This window comes from Melospiza melodia, chromosome 20 (genome assembly GCF_035770615.1).
Source record: "Melospiza melodia melodia isolate bMelMel2 chromosome 20, bMelMel2.pri, whole genome shotgun sequence".
Classification (NCBI taxonomy): domain Eukaryota; kingdom Metazoa; phylum Chordata; class Aves; order Passeriformes; family Passerellidae; genus Melospiza; species Melospiza melodia.
In genome coordinates this window covers 4,063,314-4,088,446 of record NC_086213.1, presented here as the reverse complement: position 1 = coordinate 4,088,446, position 25,133 = coordinate 4,063,314, and the positions used below count along the sequence as shown (strand labels likewise).

Genomic DNA, 25,133 nt, shown 5'->3' with positions numbered 1-25,133 from the left:
AAGATGGAGGTAGAGAAGAAGAAGAAGAAGAAAGGCTGGACACACACAAGTCCCTCCAGCTTGTCCCCAAAACCCCCATTCTAAAAACCCCAAAATCTACTTTTTCACCTAGTGATAATTTTATTATTGCACTACTTAAACTTCTGTGGCTTTCAGGTCTTCATGCAAAGTTGGTAATTTGCTCCACGGGTCATAATCAAACCCACAGCTGTTCTGGGCTGTGTGCCAGGGTCTCTGAGGAGCAATTCTGGACACCCAGAGGAATGTTCTGAGTTCCAACACAGGGCCACTTGGGCTTGTTCTGGTCCTTTGTCCCCTGCATGTCCCTGGAGCCTGGCTGGTGGGAGCTCTGGGTGAGTAAGGTGCTGTGTCAGACAGCCTTCTCTGCATTCCTTTTCCCAGAAAGGCTGCAGGCAGGTGAGATTGTACTGTGATTCACATTTTCTTTATAAATTCTCCAGCCTTAGGTGGACTTGGGATTTCCCCAGCATTAAACATTAGCCCTCAGAATAAATCACTGCAAGCTGGAAGGAAGGGGAGGGTGCCAATACCTGGCATCTGTGTGCTTGCTCTGTTTCCCCATTTTCCTTTTTTGTCCTTTGCTGATGCTGTCCCCTGGGTGGGCTGGGGAGAGCTCCCAGCCCCCAGGGCTCTCCCTGCAGCTGCCAGTGCTGCTTTGGGAGACAGCTGAGGGCTCAGCCCTGCTTCAGCAGCTTCTGCTGGGCCCAGGTGCTGGGCAGGGACCAGCCCTGCTGCTGTTTGCTGCGGGAATGGTGGGAATTCCGGAATTCTTATCTGCTGCAGTGGGGAGTGACACAAAGGGATCCTCCACAAACACCCTCTGAAGGATCTCCAGCCTTTTCCTGCCCAGTGCTGCAAGGTGGGATTTCCTCTGCCAATACACAGATTAGTTTGGTAAAGAGCTGTGGATTGGTTTGGGAGCAAAAGTGCCTTTGTCAAGGTTGTTGTGCAGGTCTGGAACAAGGGTTATTTCTCTCTTAAGGGGCAGAATTTGCAGCCAAAATTTGCATTTTGAAAGTTCTCTGCATTGTCTCAGTGTATCCTGTCACTTGTAAATATTCATCACCTTCAAAGAGATTAGTGAGGGTAGTTCTGAGCCTTTCCTGAGACACCTATCCTAAAAATGTATGTATTTGTTCAGCTCTGATGAGCAGCCATTTGGATCAGTGTGGAATCTGTTGTAAATTAAAGTGTACAGGCAGAACTTGTCCTTCCATATTTGTTTCTGTGGGGAAGGTGGAGGATGTGAGAAGTGGAGAGGAGTATGGAAGACAATACTATTTTTGATTGGGATAGGGATGCAAAGAATTCCATTGTGTAAAGTTGAGGTGAAGGAGTTATCTTTGATAATAAATAAATAAAGGACTAAATAGCCCTTTTCTCTGCAGACTTTGTGTTTAGGTGCTGCTGACAGTCTGCCATCTCCAGGTACAAAGGAGTGACTTCAGGACAGTGTAAAGTGTGACAGAGAATGTTCTGCTTGTGTTTTAAATAGAAAACTATCACCTTATTACAGGAATATAGTTGGATTTAAAAAGCTTGAGAAAATTACTGTTTGGATAGATAATCACCAAAAGCTGTGAAGATGAAACACAACTGAAATTGTGTTTTCTTGTGTTTGTTTTCACTGATCTTCTGGCAAGAAATTAATGCTCAACAGGAACAGAATGTCTGGCTCTCCTGAGGTGCAGTCACTCCTGTGACTTTTGCACTGCTGAGGCAGTGACACTCAAAATGACACTTACTATCTGTCACCACAGTTTCTGCTTTAATTTAGCCTTGTTTCTATTTCCCTGGCAAAGCAGGAGCTGGTTCTTGCATCGGCTTGTTTCTTTCTTTCAACTCGGTGGTAACCACACCCAGAGTTCAAGTCCCAGCACACTTCACATTCCTGATTCTTTAACTGCTGAAATACTGCTCAGAAAGTGCCAATGAATTTGTTTGGGGGCGTATTCATTGCTGCCTGAGTCTGGAGTATCTGGGAATGTCCTGTAACCTTAAAGATGTAAATGTGTCACGTACACCTGTGAAATCCTGATAAACAAAGTTCCTCAAAGCTCTGCCTGGCACATTTGAAGCATTATCTGAGTGAAACTGTGATTTAGGAAAGCCTTGGAGTAGCAGCTCTGAAATTCTGTTCACTGTCTCATGTTGATTTGTCCATGTGAGCATCTCAGAAACTTTTCTTGCTCGAAATACATTGGTCTACAGAGTATGACATCATATATTGAAGTCTGATTCCAGAATGTCTTAATGCTAAATGGTTACAGCTGAATCAGTATGTTCCCTTTGGATGACATTTAATTAGGGATGCAGTGTGCTTGGGAGACTTTTAGCTGCAAAGCTGGACTTAAAAATGAAAATTAAAGGACCAGCTGAAAGGAAAATCTGTATCTTTTGGTTTACTTTTTTGGTATAATTTCTTTGCCAGTTTGTCTTTGTCAAGGTCAGATTTTATACTGAAGCTAAAAATTGGTGTGAGAGAAGGGTAATTTCTTAAATTATGGTTACTGAGGCTTTCAAAGCAATGATTTCTCTCTGAGCAGGAGGCCAGGCTCCTGGTGCTGGTACAGCAGTGATGTTCCCACAGTGCTGTCCAGCTGGACTGGCAAGCTGTGTCCTGTGTCCCCTTCTGCCAGGAGATGCTCCTTCCTCCCTTTTGGTCTCCCCTCCTCTCTGGGGATGCAGTTTTGCTGTGATCAGAGCTGAGGTTGCAGAAATACAGAATTTCTTAAGTCCCCATGTCAGAGCAGCAGCATATGAAGTTGCCTCTTTTTTCCTGTAGTGACGTTGAATTTGTGCCTGTGCATGGGCCTGGCATCCCTTCTCTTTGGTCTGTGATGCCTCTGGGGTAGCTGTTTCCAGAACCTTCTCTGCACTGCTGCTCTATTAACCAGACTCTGCCTGCTTAACCAGACTCATGGCTTGTTCATTGTCCCTTCCTTTGATGTCCTTGCTGTCACTGTAAGGTGATACAGAGGGAAAGAGGTTTTTATCCCTGCAGTAATCCTCAGACAGCTGGTTCTGCTGGTGCTGAAAAACTACTTCATACTCTCCAGGAGGCTAATGTCTGCAGAGTTTGTTGAATAACTGTGTTATGACTGCAGGCATAATGAGCTATAATTGCAGATAAATGCATGTACAGGTTGGTGAGTGACACCATTTCTGTGCATGCATAATGTCCTTATCTGTGTTCTTTTGGATGGCTGCTGCACTCTGGTCTCACTTGCCCCACTGTGGCAAAGTGGAGAGGCTTCTTCCCTAGGAAATCTGGTTTTACAGTGTTCTGATAACAAGACAGACTCCCTCACATGTGCTATCAAAGATGTGCTTCTCATGTTATGGCTTGCTGTGCACACACTATCAAATGTTCTAAAAGTCCTGTGGAGAGTGTTGATGGTTTTGTGGAATTGCAATGTGCAGAATATTTAATGGTTCAGCAGTAAGGCCTTTTCACGTTTGTGTGGTGCATAAAATGTGAGTTCATTTGAAACTCTTGTGTCAGAAAATACACAATCTCATTCACTGACGTACCAGGTTTGGACATCCAGTATTGTCTGTGTGCATAATGTAAATTTGTTTGTGTAGTCAGCATAAGAGCTCTGACCCTGCAAGGCTTTGGCACTATTGAACTTTCTCCTGCTTTCTGAATGTACAAGCCTTGGTTGGAGTGGTTTGGTCACCTGGAGCATCACAGCTGTGCCCCAGCTGCCCCTGCAAGGTGAGGGCTGTCCTTTCTCAGGGCAGTCTGTGCAGAGCTTCTCTTGCAGAGGCAGGGTAGGGAGGCAGTGGCTGCTGCAGAGCTCTGTGCAGGCCCTCATTTCCCTAAATATTTAATTGCAGGGTGTGGGTTCCCCATGGCTGTGTGTTAGTGTGGCCTTTGCTGTCGGTGTGTGCTGCACAGTGAGCTCCTCATGCAGCCCCTGAGCTCTCTGTGTGCCCTGGCAAACCCGAGCCCCTGTTCAATGCCTTGGCCCAATCATTGCCCCAGGGTTGCTCCTTTTCCTCACTGAAGGGCATAATAAAAACAAACTTTGCTGTTTGTTTTAATTATGAGTGTTTCTTCTTTCTATTTCAAATAAAATGCTGGGGTTTTTTTCCTAAATTGAGAGGCAGTCTCGTAGTACACTGTTAGGAGCCATTGATTAAACAAAATATTTGGATTTGCTTATCTAACTGTTTTTTCTGGGTTTGTTTCTTTACATAAACATTTTAAAGAATTGCAGTAGGTCAAAGGATCTGCAGATCTTAGCTGTGCCTGCTTGTACTGAGAGCATCTTGCTTTGCGTTTGTGTTTCTGGTGGAGTGGTTTTGTTGTTCTAATTTGGATTATTCTGCAAATTACTTTCTTGTCCCAAGTAATATGTGTTTCAAAGCACTGGAATATTTGACTTTTTAGTGTTTCTTCTGACCAAGTGTTCTGAGATACAGTCCCACTAGCTTCAGCAAAAGAACTTTCTCAAATGAATTATAAGAATCTTTTTCTGGTAACAATTTCTTTCCTGTTTCTTGGTTCTGGCCCAGAGGTATCTCAGACTCTTCAGTCTCTGAGAGCCCAGACATGTACATTTTTAATATTTACAGTAATAAATATTTCAGTGCATCATGTGTAGGGATCACTCAGGAGTTCACTTCAGAAATGTCTCTGAAGTGCAAACCATCTGCTGGAGATCAGGGCTGACAAGCATCCACACAGGACTTGAGTTAACAGAAGAAACCAGCCTGGAAGTGGAAGCATTGAGAAAATCTACTTAAAGTGCTGGGCAGCATTTTGATGAACAGAGCACATTATTGGAGTGCAGAAGCATTGTCTCAGCTGTTTGACTGAGAGTTTCCAAATGTTCGGTGGTACGGACTTGTTTTCTGCATCTCATTTCTGTGACCTTATTTCATGTTAAGTCTAAAGATGGAACTGCAGATTTGTAATGGCAATTGCCGTGCTGATAGCTGTCTTCAGGAATGTGGCAACAGCTAAAAACCCCTGCAGAATGCAGCACATGAGCATAAATGAGAGGCACAGTTGTTGAAATGGGTTTAGGAATTTGCTTAATCTGCTTCTGTATTTCTCCAAATGCTGTCTTCTTTTATTCCAGGGGACAAACATTATCTGGAAGGATGGGCAGGGTGACAGGGGCATTAAAAGTGCATCTGTTCTGTTATAGCTGGAGGTGGTGAGAAGTCCAGGCTTTACAGACCCATCATGTTTGGAGCACATTTTCTTTCCCTGTGGGCAGCAGCAAGCACAGTTAAAGGGGCACCAAATAAGTTTTCACACACCCTTATTCCATCATACTATTGTATTTTGGGACAAAATAAAAGGCACGACTTTGGCACTTCCTGACATTTGTTGAAGTCCTACAACTACAGCATATTTTAAATGCCCCCCACCTCTTTTTTGCTCAGTCATCTCTTTGATGCTCTTTAAGTGCTGCTGCTACCTGGGCCTCCCTGCAAAGGATGAGATGGCAAAGCTTCCTCATCTCTTAGACTGTGATCTTCAAATTCTTTTGTGTTAAAGGGAGTTAATGTGGCAAAAGGCTGGTTAGAAAAGCTTTGTCAGTAAGTGTTGCTCTCCAAAGAATGGCTGTGCACATCAGCTATTCACCCTCACTTTTCCTAGGGAGGAGAACTAATTTTCTTTCCTGCAGAATTGTAAGACTTGGGTACTTCCTGAGTCTAGAATAATGTGCCCTGCTGCTTAAACCTTGTTAGCAAGCTCAGACTTGCTGAAGAAGCATTTGCTTTTTCTGCTTCTCAACCTGTCAGGTTTTCAGATTATCCTTGCTTGTGTCCTGCCTGTAGAGCCAGGTGGGAAATAATAAACCCCCTCTGCTTATCTGTGGTCAGCACTGGCTGAAAGGGAGAGCTTATCTCTCCTCCCCATGTGTCCTAGAGGAAGCCAGGCTGAAGCAATGAATCCCATTCCTAGCAACAGGAAAACCCAGAATTTGACTTAAAGGGGATGATTGATTGGAGAAAACCAACAAACAACAAAAACCAAGTAACTGGGCTTGGTGCCAAGGGGCTGAAGCTCCTTTTGTGGCCTGCTCAGGTGTGGCAGTGCCCACTGCAAGCACAGAGCCCCCAGAGCAGCACCAGCAGCCTGGTTATGTGTGCTGGAGGCCAGGGCAGCATCCTCAGATTCATTTTTATTTGTTTTTTGAAGTTTCATTCTGGAGAAGCATGTGCAGCAGCTTTCAGCTCAAGGAAGGGCAGAGCCTGCAGGTGTGAGCAGAGGGTGGTGCAGGATTTGTGCAGGAGCTGCCTCAGTCTGTGTCAGCCTTGCTCACATGTCAGTGCTGTGACAGCAGACGTGATGTTGGATTCCAGGGCATGATTTCAGGAGAGCTGCACTTGTGTGGGAGGCATGCCCTTAGACAATGACCTTCCTACCTGTAAGCTCTCAAAATAATAATGCAGAAGTGTTCAAGATGTCAAGTCAATTACTGTGTAAGCTTGTCTGAGGACCAGCTGCTGGGACTGGCATCCATCAGGGGTTGTGGAGGGGTAAAAACTGGAAACATCATGAATTTGAGACTGAGGAAGGTTTTTCTCCATGCCCTTGTAGAAGCTTTGACTAAAGAATTGGTAGTAGAGAGGTAAAAGAGGGGTAAAGTGCTGCATCCAGAAGAGCTTGACTGCAGAATAATGCCTTGAAGGGGAAAATATGCAAGATTTTGGGGGTCCTGGATTGATGTAATTCTGAAATTCTTCTGTTGGTAATGACAGTGTGTGTTGCTTGTTCCTATAGTAACTTAAAGCTGTCTAATTCCCCTTGCCTCAAAAAGCTGCTCCTGAGTGATGCTTTGGAATTTCTCTTCTTTGCAATGGAATAATTCAGAGACATTTCTGAACTGAACTTCTGAGGTGATCCCAACACATAATGCACTGTATAGGTTATCCTGATTCACTTAGAAACCCTCCCTGCTATGAAAAGTGCAAGTGAGAAGCCTAAGAAGAATTAGTTTCCTGTAGGAAATTACTTTTGCCCAAAAAACTGCAAATAGATATTTTTCTAGCTTTTACTTTACAGTTCTGAGTATAGGTAGCTGTGATCTCAGTTTAAAAATGGAGAAAGTCAAGGCATTGCTGGATTCTAATCTGGCTCTTCCTAGAGTCCAACTCTTCACCTGCAGAACAAAAGATCTTAGCTGTTGTCTTTCTGTAACATGTCCTTAAAGTAATGAATAAAATAGTATATTCAGCACATCTATACATGTTAGAAAGTTAAAAACAATGGAAGAACTTGGGGTGTTGTTTAAAAAACAACATTTCTAAAATATCATGGCTTTTCCCTATTATGTGAAAGGAATTGCTGTCCCAGATGGTTGGACCCAAAGGGATTTGATATGGAGCAGGATTTTGTGCCAGGTATTGTCTTGGTAACCATGGTGCCACACTGTCAAACCTTGCAGAAGAGTTTCCTAGACACCTTTCCAGTGATTGCTGTGAATCACTCACTCTGTTTTTTTCAGTCAGGCTTTGTACATCTAGTAGATGCAGAGAAGTACAAGTTCGTGGTGCCAGTCTCATGAAAAATGAGCTGCCCAGGTGATGCTGGAAGTAGGGATGTTTTCTGCCAGTTTCCAGAGCAGCCTGATTGCACTCAGAGAGCTGTGATGTTATAAGCAATTGAATTTAAGCTACTGGAATACTTCTAATTTCCAGCAGTCCTGGAGGCGTGGAAAGTGTCTGCCTTGGGTTTGCTGCATGCCAGAGCTTCTCTTCTGCAGCTGTCATTCTCAGAGAATCCACCTTCTCTGTGCCATCCGGTCCTTCTGGATTGAATTCTCTGTTTGTCACAGCTCTCCTAGCCTTCCATGTCTCCTCAGCTGAGATTTTTGTTCCTAGCCTTGCAGACAGAAGTGTACCTAAATTAGGCTTCAGTCCTCCTGATTTGCAGCTCTAGCTCAGCATAAAGCTCTTCCCCTGTAAATGAGTTTTATCCTTTGTGGTGGAATTTTGCTGTAATTCTGATGCTACCAGGATCATTTATTAACCACTGCCAGGAGAGGCATTAACTTATAAGCATGTATCATCTCTTACAAAGGTGACATTGAATGTGTTCCCAGGTAAGGGAGAAAAAGGTTTCAATTTCTTTAATGGGGTAGAAATCTCTGTAGCCAGGAATTCCTGACCCTTTGAATGGAATACTGAGGAAACATTCAGAAATTACTGGGATTTGTTTCCTTGTGCAGAAGGAAGTTGTTTGATGTGTTTCCATTTGAAGCAACTGGCTTTGAATTTCTTATTTCATAACTTTTTCTTCAGTCTTTTCTTCCATTTCTTCTGGACAGTACTGCAGGGTATCTGTGCTCCATTTCTTGCAGGGAATGACATCCCCAGAAATGCCACTTCTTTTTCTGTGTGTGAGCTCTTTTCACCCCTGACAGGGAGCCTTGCTGTGTAGGAGCAGCTCCTGGGCTCTGCTGGTTAGGAATGGAAGGGTTTTGGCTTTGGTTGCCATTGGTAGAATGCTCCTTGTACCTGGCATGAGAACACAGGGAGGGACTGGGAACAGGGAAATAGCTTTGACCAGACCTGTTGTTGCCATTTAAAGAAACCTGCAGAAGGGGCTTGTCCAAAGTGGTTTCCTTCCTCCCTTTTACCAAACTCAATAACCATGGACAGTGGAGAGATTTAAATTACCCAACAAATAGATAGGGAGTAACTCCTGACATCAAAGCTTCTATTCATGTCTTCTCCTCCTCGCTTCCCTTAAATAATATATATTTTATACACAGCTTTTGGGCCTATTAATTGAGCTGCTTTTGGTAGGTTCAAAATGGGAATGTGGTGTTTTGAGGCTGGGCACTGAACCACAGAGCTGAGCTCACTGAGTGGTGCCTGGAGTTTTATGGCCTTGGCCTCCCTTTGCTTGCAGGCCTCCAGATGTGGAGCACAACCCACACTGGCATTCTCAGAATTTCTGTCATGTATGGACAGCATTCAGTAGGAAAAGCAGATTATTAATAGAATTTGGAGGAGGTGGGATCTTCACTGAAATTCTCCCCTTCCAAGTTTCTTACCAAGCTGCCCAGGGCAACCTGCTGTGCTGGGAGCCAGCAGGCTGGGATCTGTGCAGCCACGGGGTGGAACATTCTTCCCAGCATTTTCAAAAAACAAGGATTGAGAAAGAGGAATATTCACATCCAAAAACTTTTCCGGCATTTTCCAACCTTGTGGGCTAAGCAAGAGGAGTTGCAGCTTTTTGGAAGGCAAGAAAAAGTTTTACATTCTGTTCAGAGAGAAGCAGGTGAGGAGAGGCAAACTTGTCATCTCTAGGGGGCAGATTAGAGAGAAAATACTGTTACTGGGAGAGAGGGACAGTTTAATCCTGCACTGTTCATGTGCCTGAAAGGTGAGTTTGGGTTTGAATAAGAAGTTGTACATCCAGAGGGAAGCTCATTTTGCAGTATGGTCATTCCAAGTTCTAGCTGAGGAGTGGATTTTTAAAGCCTGTCTTTTGAAAGCACAAGCCTTCCTAGTGCCAGCTGGTGCCCATCTCTCCACATTCCCAGTTACAGGATGGAATTCCCTGTGCCTCCACGTGCCAGTGGTGTCTCTGCTGCTCGGTTACCACACCTGCTGAGGAGCAGCATTGATCCTCATGCCCTGTGACACTGTGCTTGGGATGCCAAGACCTGCTGGTCTCCAGTGAGCTTGGGCTCCACCTGTGCCCTTTGCCTGCCCTGGAGTGTGGAGTGGGGCCTGAGCTCCTGTTTTAGGGGCTGCTCTGGTGGTCAGCCCCATCAGGTGCACTGTTGGTAGCTGTGGAGTTAATTCTGTCATTTGGCACTTCTGTCATTTGTCCTGCTGCAGTGACTGCCCTGCCCTCCATCCCTGGTGAGCTGGGCTGCTGTGGCTGTGTTAGCTCCTGTCTGTGCCATCCCTCCTGCCAGGACCATGGCCAGCCTCGTGGAAAGAGCCCCTCTGAGAGTGGCTGGCAGCCAGCAATCCCTTCAGAAAAGTCTATGTGCTGTGAGTGTTGTGCTGCAGATCCCACTGTTACTAAATTTTACATTTCACCCCTGGCTTTTTGCCAGCTCCCATGGGGATGTTGGTTTCCAAGAAGCAGTTACAGAGAAGGAGTAGTGGCTGCTCTTTGCTAGGGATCTATCAGGCAGTGCTCATCCTTCCCTGGGAGGAGAGGGAGGCAGCCCTGACAGCAGGGATCACAAATCCTCCTGGCCAAGACTCCAGGGCAGCAGGGATACTTTGTGGTACTGGATTAATTCAAATAGTCCCTTGTGTGAGCGCTGCAGGTCCTGAGGCTCTCACTGCCTTTGCTCCCATGACCTTTTGTTCCTCTCTGAGGCAGAGCAGTGTGTGAATGACTTCAAGGTAACTTCAGGTTTAGTCCCAGACTGAATCTCCAGGCTTGGGAAGAGGGAGCTGGCAGTAGAAGGTGCTGCCACGCCTAGTAGAGGACAGGGACAGTGGGGAGCCAAGGCCTCTGCTTGTCCAGGCCATTCAGGGCCACCCTTTGATAAGGCTCAGCTGTGCTTTTTGGTTTTGCCCTTCTTGTTCCCCTCCCATTTGTCAGCACCAGGTGCTGGAGAAGGGCCTTGAGGCAGAGTTCAGCAGAGGGTGGGTCCTTGTGCTCCTGCTGGAGAGGGATGTGGTAACCAAAGGCAAGAGGCCCCTCTGCTTGGCACCACCTGAGCATGGAGTGCTTTAGCCTTTGAGATGGAGAGCCTGGGCACGAGGGTAAGCTGGCTTTACCTGGGAAATCCTTACCTTGCTCACTGAGTTTGGCCTTCAGCTTCATGGAAACTTGTGTTTAGATTCATTAATGTGCATGGATCAGCAGTGCAGGTGATTGTGAAACTTTACATTTTTTTCTGAGCTGTTACATTCAGGAGTAATATGCAAATGGAGTTATGCTTGTTTTGTTTCTCTTCTCCTCATTCTCATCTGTTAAAAACAAACCCTTAAACATAAATGAAATTATTCCATCGTCTTTCATCTCTACCAGGCTGCTGTTAGAAGGCAGCTTTGCCTTTATAAAGTGCTGAAGTCCAGCCCATTTTTATTTTAGGATAGAAGAGACAGAGGCTTGTTTCACTTCCTGCAGCTCCTGCTGTGTGTAGCCACTTGTGGTCCCCGAGCCCCGGGTTGCTGATGTGAAACTAACAACTTAAACGGTTGTGATTATTAACAGGAAGAAGGTGCCTGAGGATATTTGTCATCTCTCTTGTGTCAACTGTGTTTCTTCCATTACAACTTGATGTCATTCTCTGTGGCATCTTTAGCACCTGCTGGTTTTATAGTCTACACTTATTTGATTGAAAGATTCTTGGCCAAGGATCTAGGCTAAAATTTGCTCAAATAGCTTGAGCCTAAATCTTATTTTCATGAATTACTTGGGCTTGTGAGGTACCAGTGTGGTCCCAGAAATTCCCCATTTTGACTTACATTACCAAGATGTAATTTCTTCTTTTTATTTTTAATGTTTTTGGGTTTAGAAGGAGAAATTAATATTTGGGACAGAAAAGGAGCCCCTTGAAGGTGTTGATTATTGTTTTGTGATAGTGATGTCCTGAACAGGGTTTCCATTGCCACACACAGCTTTTGTAATTAAATATGTGCCCACTGTGCTGGGTAAGTGCATTTTGTGAGCTGTATAAAATCTGGACTGGGGCATGCCCCCACTCTGAGGAAGTAAAAAAAATCTCCAGGTTAAGGTTTATTTTTTGGGGACTGTCTGTCAAATCCTGTCCTTGGGGCAGGATCAGACTTTCCACTTTATGTGAGTGGATGCTGTGCTTGAAATAATTGCCTGGCTAGTCCCATACAGCAACTAAGAAGTAGTGTTTCTTCTTTCTGCTGTAGTAATATTGACAGGAATCTTGTCTAATCCTATTAATTCTTCGGTATTTCAATCCTACCAAAGTGTGTGAGTCTGTCAGACAGTGTAGTTGTTGTTTAAAATTGCTGCAGCAAATTAAAGGAAGCATTAATGCAGGAAACCTAGTGGTGTGCAGAGGTTTTGTGGCAAACAGTGGCTGTGCTGTTGAACAGTATCTGCTCTGTGCAGCTTGCAGTCTGAAACGTCACAACTTCTATTTCAGGGCTGTGGCAAATTGCTTGAAGCTTTTTAGGGCTGGACCAAGCATCAACACAACACGTCTTCCAAGTTTCTGTAACAGTCCCAGGAAAGCAGTATCTAAATATAGTGCTGATGTACAAGTGTTCCTTTCTTTTCCCCTGTTGTGTTTGACTTGCTGCTGCTTGTACGTGTGTTCCATTTAAAGATGGTTAGGCTTTTTGCTGAAGTTTTCACTCAAAATATTTGACTGTGTGCAAACATGAGATGAAAGGCAAGAGATGAAAATAAATAAATACATTTCCTTTAAAAGGAATGAAGATTTGAGGCAGCTGTGCTGCATGGAGGAGTGCAGCCATCCTTCTGGGCGTGTGCTCCCCTACTGGCACAAGCATTAGCTGTACACTCAGTTTACTCAGTTCAGAGCAAGTAGCTGGGCCTGGCTAATCTTTTTCCCTTTTAGAATGGTCCAGTCAAGGCAGAAACCATGGTCTGGATCCTCTCCCTGTGACAGGGGAGCATAACTGTGAGGATTTCTGCTGTTGACAAGTGATTGATCCCCTCCCAGTAAGCAGTTTATCCCATCTAAGATTTTTGTTTGCTTCCGGCCGTGCCTCTGGACCATGTAAGGAGTTTAGGTTGACATCATTTCTAAATCAGTTCCTTGGGGGTAGGTGGGGTTAAAGTGCCTTCCATGGCAGTCCAAGCTGCTGTGAATTTCTATATCCCCACCTCTGTTAATTTGAGTTGAATGAGGCCAAAGAGTCACTTAGGTCTGTATTCATTCTAAGGTGTCTGGTTAAGGTGCCAACACCATGTGTGTACCTGTAATGCATTTTAGCACCAAGTTCTCTTATCTCTTGCCTGACATAAAGGGCTTTTGGAAGCTCAGTGTCTTGAAGATTTTGGATAAAGGTTGCCCTCCATAGAGCTTCTCTTAGTGTTTCTGTGTTGGTAGAACTGTTCTCCTCTCAAAGCACTGATTGCAGTGCCAGTTCATGCAGAACATGTCCCAGGCAGTGCTGTGGTGGCAGTGCCAGGCAGGCCAGCTCCCTGCAGCTCTCAGCCAAGCGAGGGCTCCCTGGCACAAGGGGAGCTGCTCCCCATCCCCAGCTGCTCTCTGGGAGCTGCCTGGGCAGGGATGGGAGTGCTCTGGGGCTTGGGAGCTCCTGACAACAGTCCCTGCTCCTGCTGCTCCCACAGACTTGCCTTTTTAATGCTCTGTTCTCTAGCAAAATGTTGCTTGTAGAGGGGGGAGGGAGGAGAGCCCAGGCTATTATCTGCTAAGTAGGTCGTAATTCTGGTAAATAATTGATTTTTTTTTTTTTTTCAGACTTGAAATCAGAAGCAGGTCTTAAGTGCCAGTGTCAGACCACTGTGATTATCACTCCTTCTGGAATTTCAGTGCTTCAGCTTGAAGGATAGTAGTCTGGCTCTTTTGGGAGGGGTGTGTCACTGGAAATAAAAGGAGAAAGTCATTCCAAAGCCATATGGAGAAAGCATTTATGTTGATGTGTATTGGTTTTAAAGTTTTCTTACTTTAAACTATCTCCTGTGAAAATTCTCTGCCTCTGGCTTCTGTAATGCTCTGGAATAGCTGCTTGGACTCCTCACCTGTTTATATTAAGCAGTGGAATTTGGAAATGAAAGTGTTAACAGCAGCAAGCAGCATCATTGGCTGTGTGAGCTCTGTATGTGACTGTCCATGCTGTACTGCTTAATCTTTTAAAATCTTACCCTGCTGTGCAGGCTGCTCACTGGGAGTCTGCTGTGCAGTGCTTGGGCTCAGCCTGGGTGTTGGCAGACCAAATCCTGCTCCCAGATAGCTGGGCCAGGATCATTCTTCTCCTGTGGGGTGTAAATGTAAATGTGTGTGTGTGTTTGTGTACAGACCCTTGGTGTGTGTTCTGTGGTTTTTAGCTCTGGACACAGAGCGTTTCCTTAACAAGCTTTTTCCACCTCAAGGGAAAGAGCTCTTGTGTGTGGGGTGTGAGACACACTCCCCTGAACTCTGTTTTGTTTTGTGCCTTGCCTGGGGGTGAGGCTCCCTGTGGGCATCCTTGGCTCATCAGCTGCACCACAGCAACAGTGCAGAGGCTGCTCTGGGGCCTGCAGTGGACAGAGCTGGTTCCACAGGTAAGTGCCTCTCCTGCTTTGCCCTCTCCTGCACCAGCCGAGCTGAATTGAAGCTTCTGGGTGCCCTTGAAGAATGTGTGTGTGTGAGGCTGTCCCAGCTGTCCAGGCAGCCAGGCTCTGATCCTGCCTGGCTCTCTGTATCCCTGCCCATCCACAGCTCCCCTCCAAGTGCTGGGGAGCTGCAGGAGCTCAGTTCTTGGCCTTGGTGCAGAGTTACTGAGTGAGAGTGCTTTGGGACTGGCTGGGCACGAGAGCACTCAGCCTGCTTTGGGAGCTGCTGTCTGAGCAGAGCTCTGCTTGGTGGGTACGGTCTGGGTACAGAACAGAGCTCTTGGGGGACACCATCCTCTGCACAGGTTTTGTCCTGCTTGGGACTGATGTGGCCCTGGTTTCCTTTGGCTGGAATTCGTTGGCATTTTAGTGCTTCCCCTTGGCATGTCTTCAAAATCCCTTGTTGGCTCGTTTGTGCTGTGGGATGGAAGGGCTTAATGAAGTGGTGGTGTAACACATCTGTGTTACCAAAATAAGCTCCCTCTTATCCCTTGGTTTAATAAAATCTGAACAGCAATGAATCAGGCAGTGATGCTGAAGTGTAAACCAGCATTGCTGGTGTCTGATGAAGTGCACCACGAGCTCAGACTGAGAGGTCTTTCCCCTCATCTGCTTTTCAGCTTCTCAGAGAACTCTGGCACCACTGTACTGCTTGTTCTTGAATTGTGTCTTTCTAAATTTATTCTTCTTAATAATTGGAGGAGGACTTCACTTCTTAAAGCAGGTTCCACACAGAAGCACACAGTTTGTGAACAAGGTGCTGTGGTATGTCAGCTGAGAACTCCCTAACCCAGAGCAGACCTTGACCTTCCTCTTAACGCAGTGGCTTCAAGGGGAAAGAGATGGGGAGAAGATTTTGTTTATTAATGCTGCTAGGAAGCTGTGTTCCACCTTCAGCATCTTTAATTAAAAGAAGTTCCTGTAACTACCTTGCCATGATTATGAATGACACAGAAGTGTTTTTTTCCCAGCCAGATGACAGGAAGGCACTGAGCTTGGGCAGCAGCTGTGTTCAGAAGGGTTGTCAGTGGTGTAGGCAGAACCATCTGCCTAGCAAGGCATTTAGCTTGGGCTGCTTTTCTAGGCCAAGATAGTAAATCAATAGCTTATTTTTCATAGTGTTACAAGTAAGATGTCAATGGGGAGATTTACAGTGTAAACAGGAAGAGGGAGCTACCTTGATTGGCTTCTTGGTGTCCCAGATGCATCAGTGAGAAAACAAAACAATATTGCACAAAAATAATGCCAAAGCAGCTCACCCTGAAAGGAGTTGAAGATCTAGAAACACAACAGTGCTCTTATCAGACATTTTACTGTTTCTTTTAAATAGACTTTAATGCCCCCCACTGCCTAGGGCTGACCCTCCCTTCCCTTCTCACAGAACTGTCAGCTCAGTTAAACTCTTGTTTGAACAGGCCCTTTCCTCTCCATATGCCAGGACTGATGGTCTGCTCTAGTTAAATACAGGAAAAGGTGGATATAGAATTGGGGAGGGGTTTTAAGAGATCATGGGGTGGGAATTGCTCCATTTTGCTTCAAGTAATTTTATAATCTACTTCTCCAGAGATTCCTGTTGCCAAATGTTTGAAGTGATTGCAAAACTCTGAGACAATTGTGAAGAGCAAAACAGTAAATCTTATGCTGGTCATGGTTGGAATTTTTTTCCATTCACCTGGCAGGTGATAGAGCCCCCTGGGTATGAGAGCAGCAGCCCTCCCAGTGCAGTCAGTACATGCAGTTTCCACTGGGCCTTTGTCACTGAGGGTTTTTCTAGAGCTGGAATGGAGGCTGTAGTGTGAGCACAGCAGTCGTGCTGACCTGAGCAGTCAGGTTTGCTGCACCCCACCTCTGTTCTGAGGCTGCTGCATTGTGTGCAGAGGAGCAGTGGAATGGAATAGGAACTGCTCTGCCTTATCAAATAACACTCTTTGCAGTTATTTTTACCTCAGCCAGCTCCTGCTGTGGTCTGCCATGGTCCCTGCAAATGTGATTTAGGGGACAGTGGGTGGTCATGGACAGGAACCTACACTGGGGAACTGCTTGAATCCTAAAACTTTACCCCTCATAATGAAAACCCTGCTTTTGTTGGGAAATACTTTTGACTTTCAGGTTCTTCTCCTTACAGCTGTGCATGGTTCATGGTTGTTTACTTGTTTGGTTTTGTTCTTGGGGTTTTTAACCTTATTTTTCATGGAGACTTTTTCTCTCTTTCAGTCAGTTTGCACCTCTGACCTAGTCAGTGCTAAAGCTCCTGGTGCCTTTGGCACAAAGCCACAGGTTCCTCTGAATGTACCTGCCTGTCCATGTATCTCTGTGCTGAAAAGTCTCTACATATGAACAACCAGGACTGAAATTTATTTCTGCCTGTTAGACTTGCAGTAAATGAGGACAGCTAAACTTGGTGCACAATCCTGAGCAAGGAATGGAAAACTGCAGAGGTGTTCCAGGGTGCTTTGGGGTTTCCTTTGCCAAGGACGTCCAGTGGCCTGACTGCCAACATGAACTGAACATGGAAACCTTTCCAGCCTGCCTGAGAAAACAGAACAGGAGAGCAATCTAAAGGCATAGAAGCTGTAAGGACAGAGATTCATTTTCTGCTCTCTCTAAGGCAAAACTTGAGGTCTAATCAGTGTTATGGGGTGTGATGTTGTGCCATTATCACTCAGTGTTAAACAGGAGGAACAGTGAAAAAAGAGAAGAGATAACAGGAGTTTCACTGCCTTGGGCCCTGCACGGTGGTGTTCTGGCTCTCTCCTTGGCTGGGGGGTACCTGTGTAATGCAGCCTTGACCAAATCTCTGTCTTGACCTGTTGGCAAGATATTTGCAGCCAGTCATGCTGGGCACATCCCCTGTTCATGTATGTGTGTATTTGCTGTTTGGGGCTCCAAATGGGGACATTAAACCTTGTAAGTGCCTCTAAGGACGTGCAGCAGCCCCTGGGACATCCATGGGACGTACAGACGCTGTCAGCTGGCAGAGACAGGCTCAGTCACTGCACTCTGCAGTGGCAGTGGGTGTAACTTTGTCTCCTAATGTCAGTCACACCCCACTGCTTGTAGTATATCCTCGGATTTACAAATGCCTGTGGAGACACCCTGTATTTGAAAGGCCACATCCAAACGTGTAACCTGTTCTCCTCCTAATCACAGCTGTGGTTATCAGTGGGACTCCCCTGGCTGGTTTGTGGTGCACTGCTTGTGCTCCCTCCCAGTATTTCAGCTGGACTGGAGCTGCTCTGAGTGTCAGATGTCTTGGAGAGGTGGGAATTCACAGCTCTGCTGCTCCTGGCCTGCTGTGCCCTAGTGCAGGCCTGGCTGGGTGTGAGCTGGGGGCGATTCCTCGGCCTGCAGCACTCCAGGGCTGCTGACTGCATTGTCAGGAGGGGAGATGAGCAGCAGGGAAGTTGTGCTGGCACAAGGGAGATCCTTGGAATTTGCATGCTGCAGAGCTGTCGTGTCTGGACCCTGCTGGATAATCAGGTTAGCTTCCTGGATTTCTCTAATGACTCTCAGGAGCTGTCGTGAGCAGCTGCCTCTGTCCTGTGGGAGGGAGGATGCCTTGGGTTTCCCTGAGGTGCACAATGGCCTCAGTAGTCCCAGCTTTCACATAATGGATCATGGAACCTCTCTGCATGGGCATTAGATCTGCATGGGTGTTTAATCTGTCCCCACAAATACACCAGTGAGAGCAAATGCAACATGTTTTACTAACAGACTGCTGCAAACAGATCAGACCTGTCCTCTAGTCTCTGCATGAACTCTTCATGGAATATATGGGCAGATTAAAGAACTCTGATCTTTTTTAGATGTTTAATGATCTGGGTTTGACACACCTAAAAGATTAAAAGTGGACTGCAGTTAATTCATCTCCTAAAGACTTAAAGGCACTGTCTGCTATGGGGATAAAGCTCATCTGTGGTAGAGACAGAAGTTTCTTGGAGGCTGGTTAACATCCATGGCCTGGGATCCCCCCGGGGGAGGGAGGGAGGAGAGAACCACCAGCTGTCCTGCTGCTTCCATATGCCAGGTACATTGCTTTCTCCTCCTTCCATCTCAGAAATGAGATGCAGTTTGCAATCTGTACATGCACACACACACTTGACTCACAAGTGAGTCTCACCCTTCCTTAGCAGGTATTGAAATATTGTGTAAAATTCACAAGTGACAGGTCTTGTTCCTGCAGCCTCTCCACATGGTTTGGAGATGACTTACTGGAATGAGAGAGCAGAGGATGCAAACCTGAAATGCATGTTGGTGATTGCGGGAAAATTTTGGATTCACAAACTCCTTTTTTACATCCTGCATAAGCTGCAGTTGTCATTCTAGTGTGCAGCAATGCATTTAGCACCTCCCTTCCTGGGGTGCTGTTTCCCTTTTGTTGTGTTCCTGGAGAGGCTTTCCCATCAGTGCAGCCTGGGTGAAGCTGCCTGTTCAGCTCTGGCTTTGAGCTCTGCCTGTTTCCTGGGTGAGCTGGGCTGTGTTTCACTGCAGCCCATGCTCAGCTTGTTCAGCAGTGTGAGGATCATCCCCTGGCCATTTTCAGTGAGGGAGTACCTGGTGAGAGTCTGTCAGCACTGATAGCTGCCTTCACTTCAGGTGCCTAAAGGAGAACATGGTCTGAGGCCATAGGCAGGCTTGGAGCTGACTTGGGATGCTTTTGTCTTTGATTTTACCTCGTACTGAAGAATGAGTTTACAAATTAATGGGAACTTTATCTTGCTAAATGAATTGGTTTTGTACATGAGGGGGGCTCCAGGGTTCACTGAACATCCTTTCATGTGGGTGTACTGTCTTTATGTAGAGAAGAGATGGAAAGGATGAAGAAAATGGTTTGTTTTGAATCTGTTTAGCATCCTAGCAGAGCCTTTTCTTCTTCCATACCAGAAAAAAAAAAAAAAAAAAAAAGTTGTAGGGATTTGACATGGCAAACATATCTGTTCTTTTTCTTTTGAATTTGATCTTTGTGTCCTGGGGGACAGGCTCCTGGTATAGGTAAACACCATAATTATAATTTGTGGATCTCAGTTTTGTGTGAAATTGTACATATTGAGTGTGCTGTTTCCTGGGTTTGGAGATGATGATTCAGGATATGTCAAAGAAATAAGCAAGATGTTTAGCTTTCCATAGCTTGGTTATTATATCTTTTAGAGAATGGTGCTGTATTCCCCAGGCAGCTGCATTCCCAGCCATGCACACTGATGTGCTTCGACAGGCTCAGCACTGGGCCTCAGTCCCTGATCCTGCTCCAAGTGGCCTGGCCAGCACTGAGAAATAAAGTGACATGTTTCTGTATTGTTTATCACCAAGCAAACAGTGATATGCAAAAGCTGGAGCTAAGGTTGGAAGGCACATTAGTGACTTAAAGGTTACAAAGGAAAAATAAAAATAGGGTGTTGCATTCTGGTAACTTATCCCTAAAGCAGCCACGTGTAAATCCCAGGAACTGACTGAGCTGCAGCCTGAAGGGAAATGAAGCAGTGTTCTGCTAATATGTTCTTCAGTTGCAGGAGAAGCTTTTAAGTGTACCAAGCCCATATTTGCTGTGTGTGTATCCTTCCAGTCTGGATTTCTGAGCCATGAACTAGATCACAGAGCTGATCCAGCTTAGAAGGGAAGCGTCAAAGATATTTTTCTTTGAGCTGGCTGAGTTCTTTATCTGGACCACAGGCATCTGTGGGGTTGCAGAACTGAGGGGATAAGAGGGGAAAGGGCAGTGAAGTGGTTTATGGCTTGGTGGGGGAAACCTAAAACCCCATTGCTGCCAAGACAATGCATTGTCAAGCTATGGCCTCACACATTCCCTGGCACAGAAACACAGGGGTGCAAACTGCCTTAGCTCTGCTCTGCTCTGCAGCTGTGGGATGTTTTTGGAGTGAGTGCAGACATTACAAACTTGTGCTAGCCGTGGTGCCATTCACAAAGAAGCCACAGTGATGTGGGGCTTTGGCAGGATGTGCAGCTCCCTTCCCCCTCCAGGATTCTAGGTATTTACTTAGGCAGGCAGGTCTGAGCTGCTGTGGCTTCACTGCTCTTTTAGCAGGATTAGCTGGAGCACAGCTCGCTTGGAATCTTCTCTGCATGCTGCTTAAGCCTCTCAAGCAGCCATGGATGTTTGCTGCTGTGAAAGTATGACACGTGCATTTCAACCATTGTGTGCCTCTGGATTAGATGCAGATAATCTTTCTTTTTACTTCGAAGTTAATTTCTTTTACCCTTCCTGCTTCCACATTAGGTCTATGATTTCATATTTCCAAAGAATGAATGTGGCACCCAGCAGGAAGGGTGTGGGCAACAGGGCAAGGGAGCAGTGTTGCTGTGCTCTCTCTGAGTGCCAGTGGATTTGTAACTGTAAATTTGTTAGATTCTTCCTTACCCCCAGCCAGGTGAAATTTGAAGCAGTGAGGGAGGGAAGCAGTTTAGAAGAGGGGAGGCACAAAGTCACAGAGGAAAGGAATATTATATTTGAGTAAAACAAAAGAAAATGAAAATGGGACAGATATAAAAACAAGATGAGAGGATGGCAGCAGTAACCGAGGAGGGAAATTCTAGAAGAGGTTCATATAAGCTGAACAAGGCCAGGCTGTTGCTGTCAGAAGCAAAGGTGGAAGTAGATGCTCGCGTGGGTTTTTGCAGAATGGGTGAATTAATGATGGGCCTGTGTAGCCCCAGGTGGTTCTCAGCCCGTTGTGCTGGAGCTGTGAGAGAATGTCAGAGGCCAGGGGTACACACAGCTCCTGCTGTGTGCTGAGGGCTCAGTGCTGTCACAGCTGCTGCTCTTCTCTGTGGGACGAGATCTCTCGGGTTGGCCAGAGGAGGAGGAAGGGCTGTGCCTGGTGCTGAGGTGAGGAGCAGAGCACACGTGGAGCTGTGTCCTCAGTGGCTCTCGGGTGCTCTCTCAGCACTCTGTGTTGGAGCCCATCACTCTTGTTTGCCTGCCCTTTTTCTTGATAGTAACTCTGGGCCTGGCTGGCCCTAAAATGAGAATAGGAACCCTCTTAATGCTCACCTTGACAGAGACACTGGCTGAGAAACCAAGTGCTCTGGTCCCGTGTGCTGCCTCCACTTGGCCCCAGAGCAGGTGAGCTCCTGGCTCTGCTCTGGCCCTTTGCTCCCAGGTGGGGGCTGAGCTTTGTGCTGGGCTGGGGAGATGTGAATAACCCAGTTTCCCTGGCAACAGCGGCTCTTTCATCACAGAGAGACAGGACTACCTCTGTTCCTGGGGCTCAGGCTTGTGTAGTGTGTCTGGCTATGGCAGCACTTGGCTTTTCTGGGAAAAATGGCAAATAAAAGCAAGAAGGTCTTGCTGCCTTTGAGATAATTAAAATCTCCATAGGTAGATTGCTGCATTCAGCAATAATAGAAAGAAGGATTATAACTACTTCTAAGCTTTTTAATGTGTGAAGAATCCCTTGAGGATAGAGAAATAAAGTTTTAAATTCTGTGTGGGGCTTTGTGAGCAGATCTCATAGCAGTCTGTGACACTGATAGATTTGTGAGATGACTTATTTTCTTTTTTATGGCTAGGGAGACAAAGTGATTCAAAGGTAGACTGAATCTTGTTGCAAAACTAGGAATAAATATCCCTCTGAGCTGATCCTCCACCTGGCATTTCCTCCAATTTCAGGTAAAGGTTTTCCTGTGCAGCAGGAGACAGAACACATTATGGGAGGTAGAAGCGTGGAGCTGGTTTTTAGCTGGAGAAAATGAGTTAAGTGGAAATACTGTTATTCACTGCAAGCCTTTCTGCTAATGTATTTCAGTCTGCATTTACTCCCCCACTAACAAAAGTGGAGCAAACTATTCATTTTGAGAGTGAGCACTGGGAGTGAAAAAAATATTCCTGCCTTAATTTCCACAGAGTGACTTGGTCTTGTTACTGCAGGAGTGCAGGGAAATGGGTTTGGATAAGAAGAGTTTGAAGAAACTTCTGCAGGAAAAAGGAACTCTGCCTTGAGTGGGCTGGAGGCCAGCAGGAGTGCCCAGTACTGATGTTCCTCCTTGGATAACACCCAGTTGTCAGTGGTGTATCACAGATTTCTTGGGTTACAAAGTTCCTGGTTTCAGCAACTCCCATTCAAGCTGCTGTTTAGCAAATCAACTTGTGTGGTGTTTTTCTGAATGGTTGTGGGCTCTGCAAACCTCTAACATCTAGACTAAAGTTCCTTCCAGAGAGCAGGTACCCCCTTCCCTCTTGTTGCTGTGATTGTGCAGAGTCTGACAAGTTTTTTGAGGAGCTCTGAGAGCTTGAGCACAAGGTAATAACTCGAGCAGGTGGGTGACATAAAACTCACTGAGTTTGTTAAAATAACATTGCCACAGTCCTTCAGCAGCCTCAAGGCCTTGTACCAGGCTGTTACTTAGCTAGGTGGCATTTGGTACAAGCTGAGACAGAGGCTCACATCCACAGTGAGTTTATTGTTGGGTTTTCAGTATATTGTTTGTGTAAATTCCCAGACCAGCTCTCCCCCCTGAAAAAGCCACATAGATCAAGTTTTATTCTGTTCCCATAAAGTTCACATCTTTTACTGAAATGAGTCATGCTTTAACTGAGTTTACTGTGAGGGAGGAAAGTGGGCTTTAAAATGTTACTCCTCCACCCTGCCTTAGTGATGTATAACAGGATTATTAGTATGCTTGGCAGCAGCTGCTTATTATTTTAGCAGAACCTGGATATTTGTGAAAACAAGAAATCGCTTCTACTTGTGTTCAAGTGTAACTGTTTTTCCTTTTTTGATGGCTTTGTTTTCCATAAGGCTCACTGGCTTCTGTAAAGGCAGATCTAGCTTATCTCCTTGGGGTTGTTTTTCAGTTTGGGGAGAAGGGTGGCATTCTGTGAAGAAGAGGAGGAGCACCTCTGGCATTTTGTGGGCAGTGGCCTGTGCATGGCTGTCACTGTCACACACAGGACACTGCTGGGCACTGACAGGTGAAAGTGCTTCAAATGCCCATGGAGGTCGTGGTGTGGTGTCACTGTGTAGACACCAAATTTGGCTCCTCTGTGAATATTTCTTTGTGCAGAGAGATGAAAAGCTTTTTAACTTATGGCAGAAGAGCTGCTGTGTGTCCTTGTTACGGATTTTTGCAGGAGCAGTGTCTGTACACAGCAACTAAAGATGCCATAAGCAGTTGTGCTACTCATTTTTCCTGCAGAAGTTCATTGCTGTCTCATGCAGTCATGGTTGGCTTGACTCCTTATACCACCATCCTTTTCTGCTTGTGTTTTGGATGGGTTGTTTTAGGGTTTTTGGGGGGAGAGGAGATGGGATCTATAGAAGGGAACAGTGTGGTGGTTTGTTAGTTTAAGGGGTTAAGCTCAAATAGAAGGAGGGGCAGCCAACAGAAGAGGATCTTTTAGGATCTTATTTTTTGTCAGTAGGTTGGTTCACTTGACGTATAGGACCTTTCTTTCTGACTCCTGTTGTTGATGAGAGGTATGGAGAGAGTTACAGTTACAGTTCTCCCCTGAGTTAGGGGAGAACCGAGTTAGGTATTACCTATTTTACCTAAACTGGCAGGGGCATCATCTGCTCTTGATTGGCAGAAAACCCAGAGTCTGTTACCCAGGAACTTCCTAAACCCAGACTGGTGACTTCTATGGAGCCGGCAAAATCATTTATTTTGACGTCAATGCTTTTGAAGGAAGATGGGAGGGAATGAGCTGTAATTAAATGACAACTAATGCAAGAAAGAACTTTGCTTTTTAGGACGTAGAAAAGTGAAATGAACTTTTGGTGACAACGTGAATTCAATGATATTTGCTCCTCTCCTTGATGAGTGTTTGGTGTCCTGATGAGCGATGCCAGGGTGTGTGGGGCCGCGCCCTGGCCGTGCAGGCTGAGCAGAGCCCCGTTGTGTTTGTGTTTTGCAGATGCCCCGTTCGGGGGGACCCCGCCGGGCTACGCCTTTGACGCGGAGCGCGCGGAGGAGCAGCGGCGGCACCATGACATGATGCCCTTCATCGACGACTCGCCCTCCTCCTCGCCGCACCTCAGCTCCAAGAGCCGCGGCAGCCGGGACACGCTGTCCTCGGGCTCCCTGGAATCCACCAAATCTGTGAGTCCTTCCTGCCTCCCTGCACCATTGCTGGGGTGCTTGGGCTTGGTGGGGACAGACAGGGACTGCCAGTGCTGTGGGACATTGTCACCTTACTGCAAAAGTTCCGTGCTGTTGTCTCCTATCACAAAAGTGTCACACCTTGGTGTTTCTCATGGGCAGCTCCTCAGAGCACTGACTCTTCTTCACAAAGTAACCAACTGACTCCAGTTCCCTTCTCACCCAGCCACCCCACTCTGTTGTAGCATCTTCTTCTCAATGCTTACAGCTGTGGCCTGGTAAAGTCAGGCTGTTCCTAATCTTTGGTAATTGGCCCAGCTGCAACTCCTTAGGGGTAAGATTACTTCCTACACTATCTTTATTTTCTTATATTATATCCCCCTACAGTCACCATTATATTTTCTGAAAATTCCTCTTTGCCCAGGATTTTCTCCTGGCAAGCTGAGAAGCCTCAGAGAGGACTGAAAACAATAATTATCTAATTGCTGCTCCTGTGTTTGCTGCTTTGGAATGTGGCTTGGACATTGATTACCAACAGGTGAATGTTTGATTGGTTCCATGTGATTTGTTTTAACTTAATGGCCAATCACAGCCAGCTGTGTCAGACTCTGAGTCAGTCATGGGTTTTTATTTTTCATTCTTGTTAAGCCTTCTGATGTATCCTTTATCTTTCTTTAGTGTAGTTTTAGTATAGCATAATATAATATAGTATAGTATAATATCATAATATATCAGCCTTCTGAGAACTTGGAGTCAGATTCTCATCTCTCACCTCATCCTGGGATCCTCACAAACACCACAGGACATCACCCAACACGATACA

The 25,133-nt window shown here is 45.9% G+C and overlaps 1 protein-coding gene across 1 annotated transcript in view; it reads left to right on the top strand.

Annotated features, from left to right (window-relative positions):
• BCR (BCR activator of RhoGEF and GTPase) overlaps nt 1-25,133 on the top strand; it is a 100,463-nt gene that overhangs the window by 22,582 nt on the left and 52,748 nt on the right. Inside the window, exon 2 of the mRNA XM_063173294.1 lies at nt 24,126-24,310. Within this exon, the coding sequence (XP_063029364.1) occupies nt 24,126-24,310 (185 nt within the window). The remainder of the gene's footprint in view (nt 1-24,125; nt 24,311-25,133) is intronic.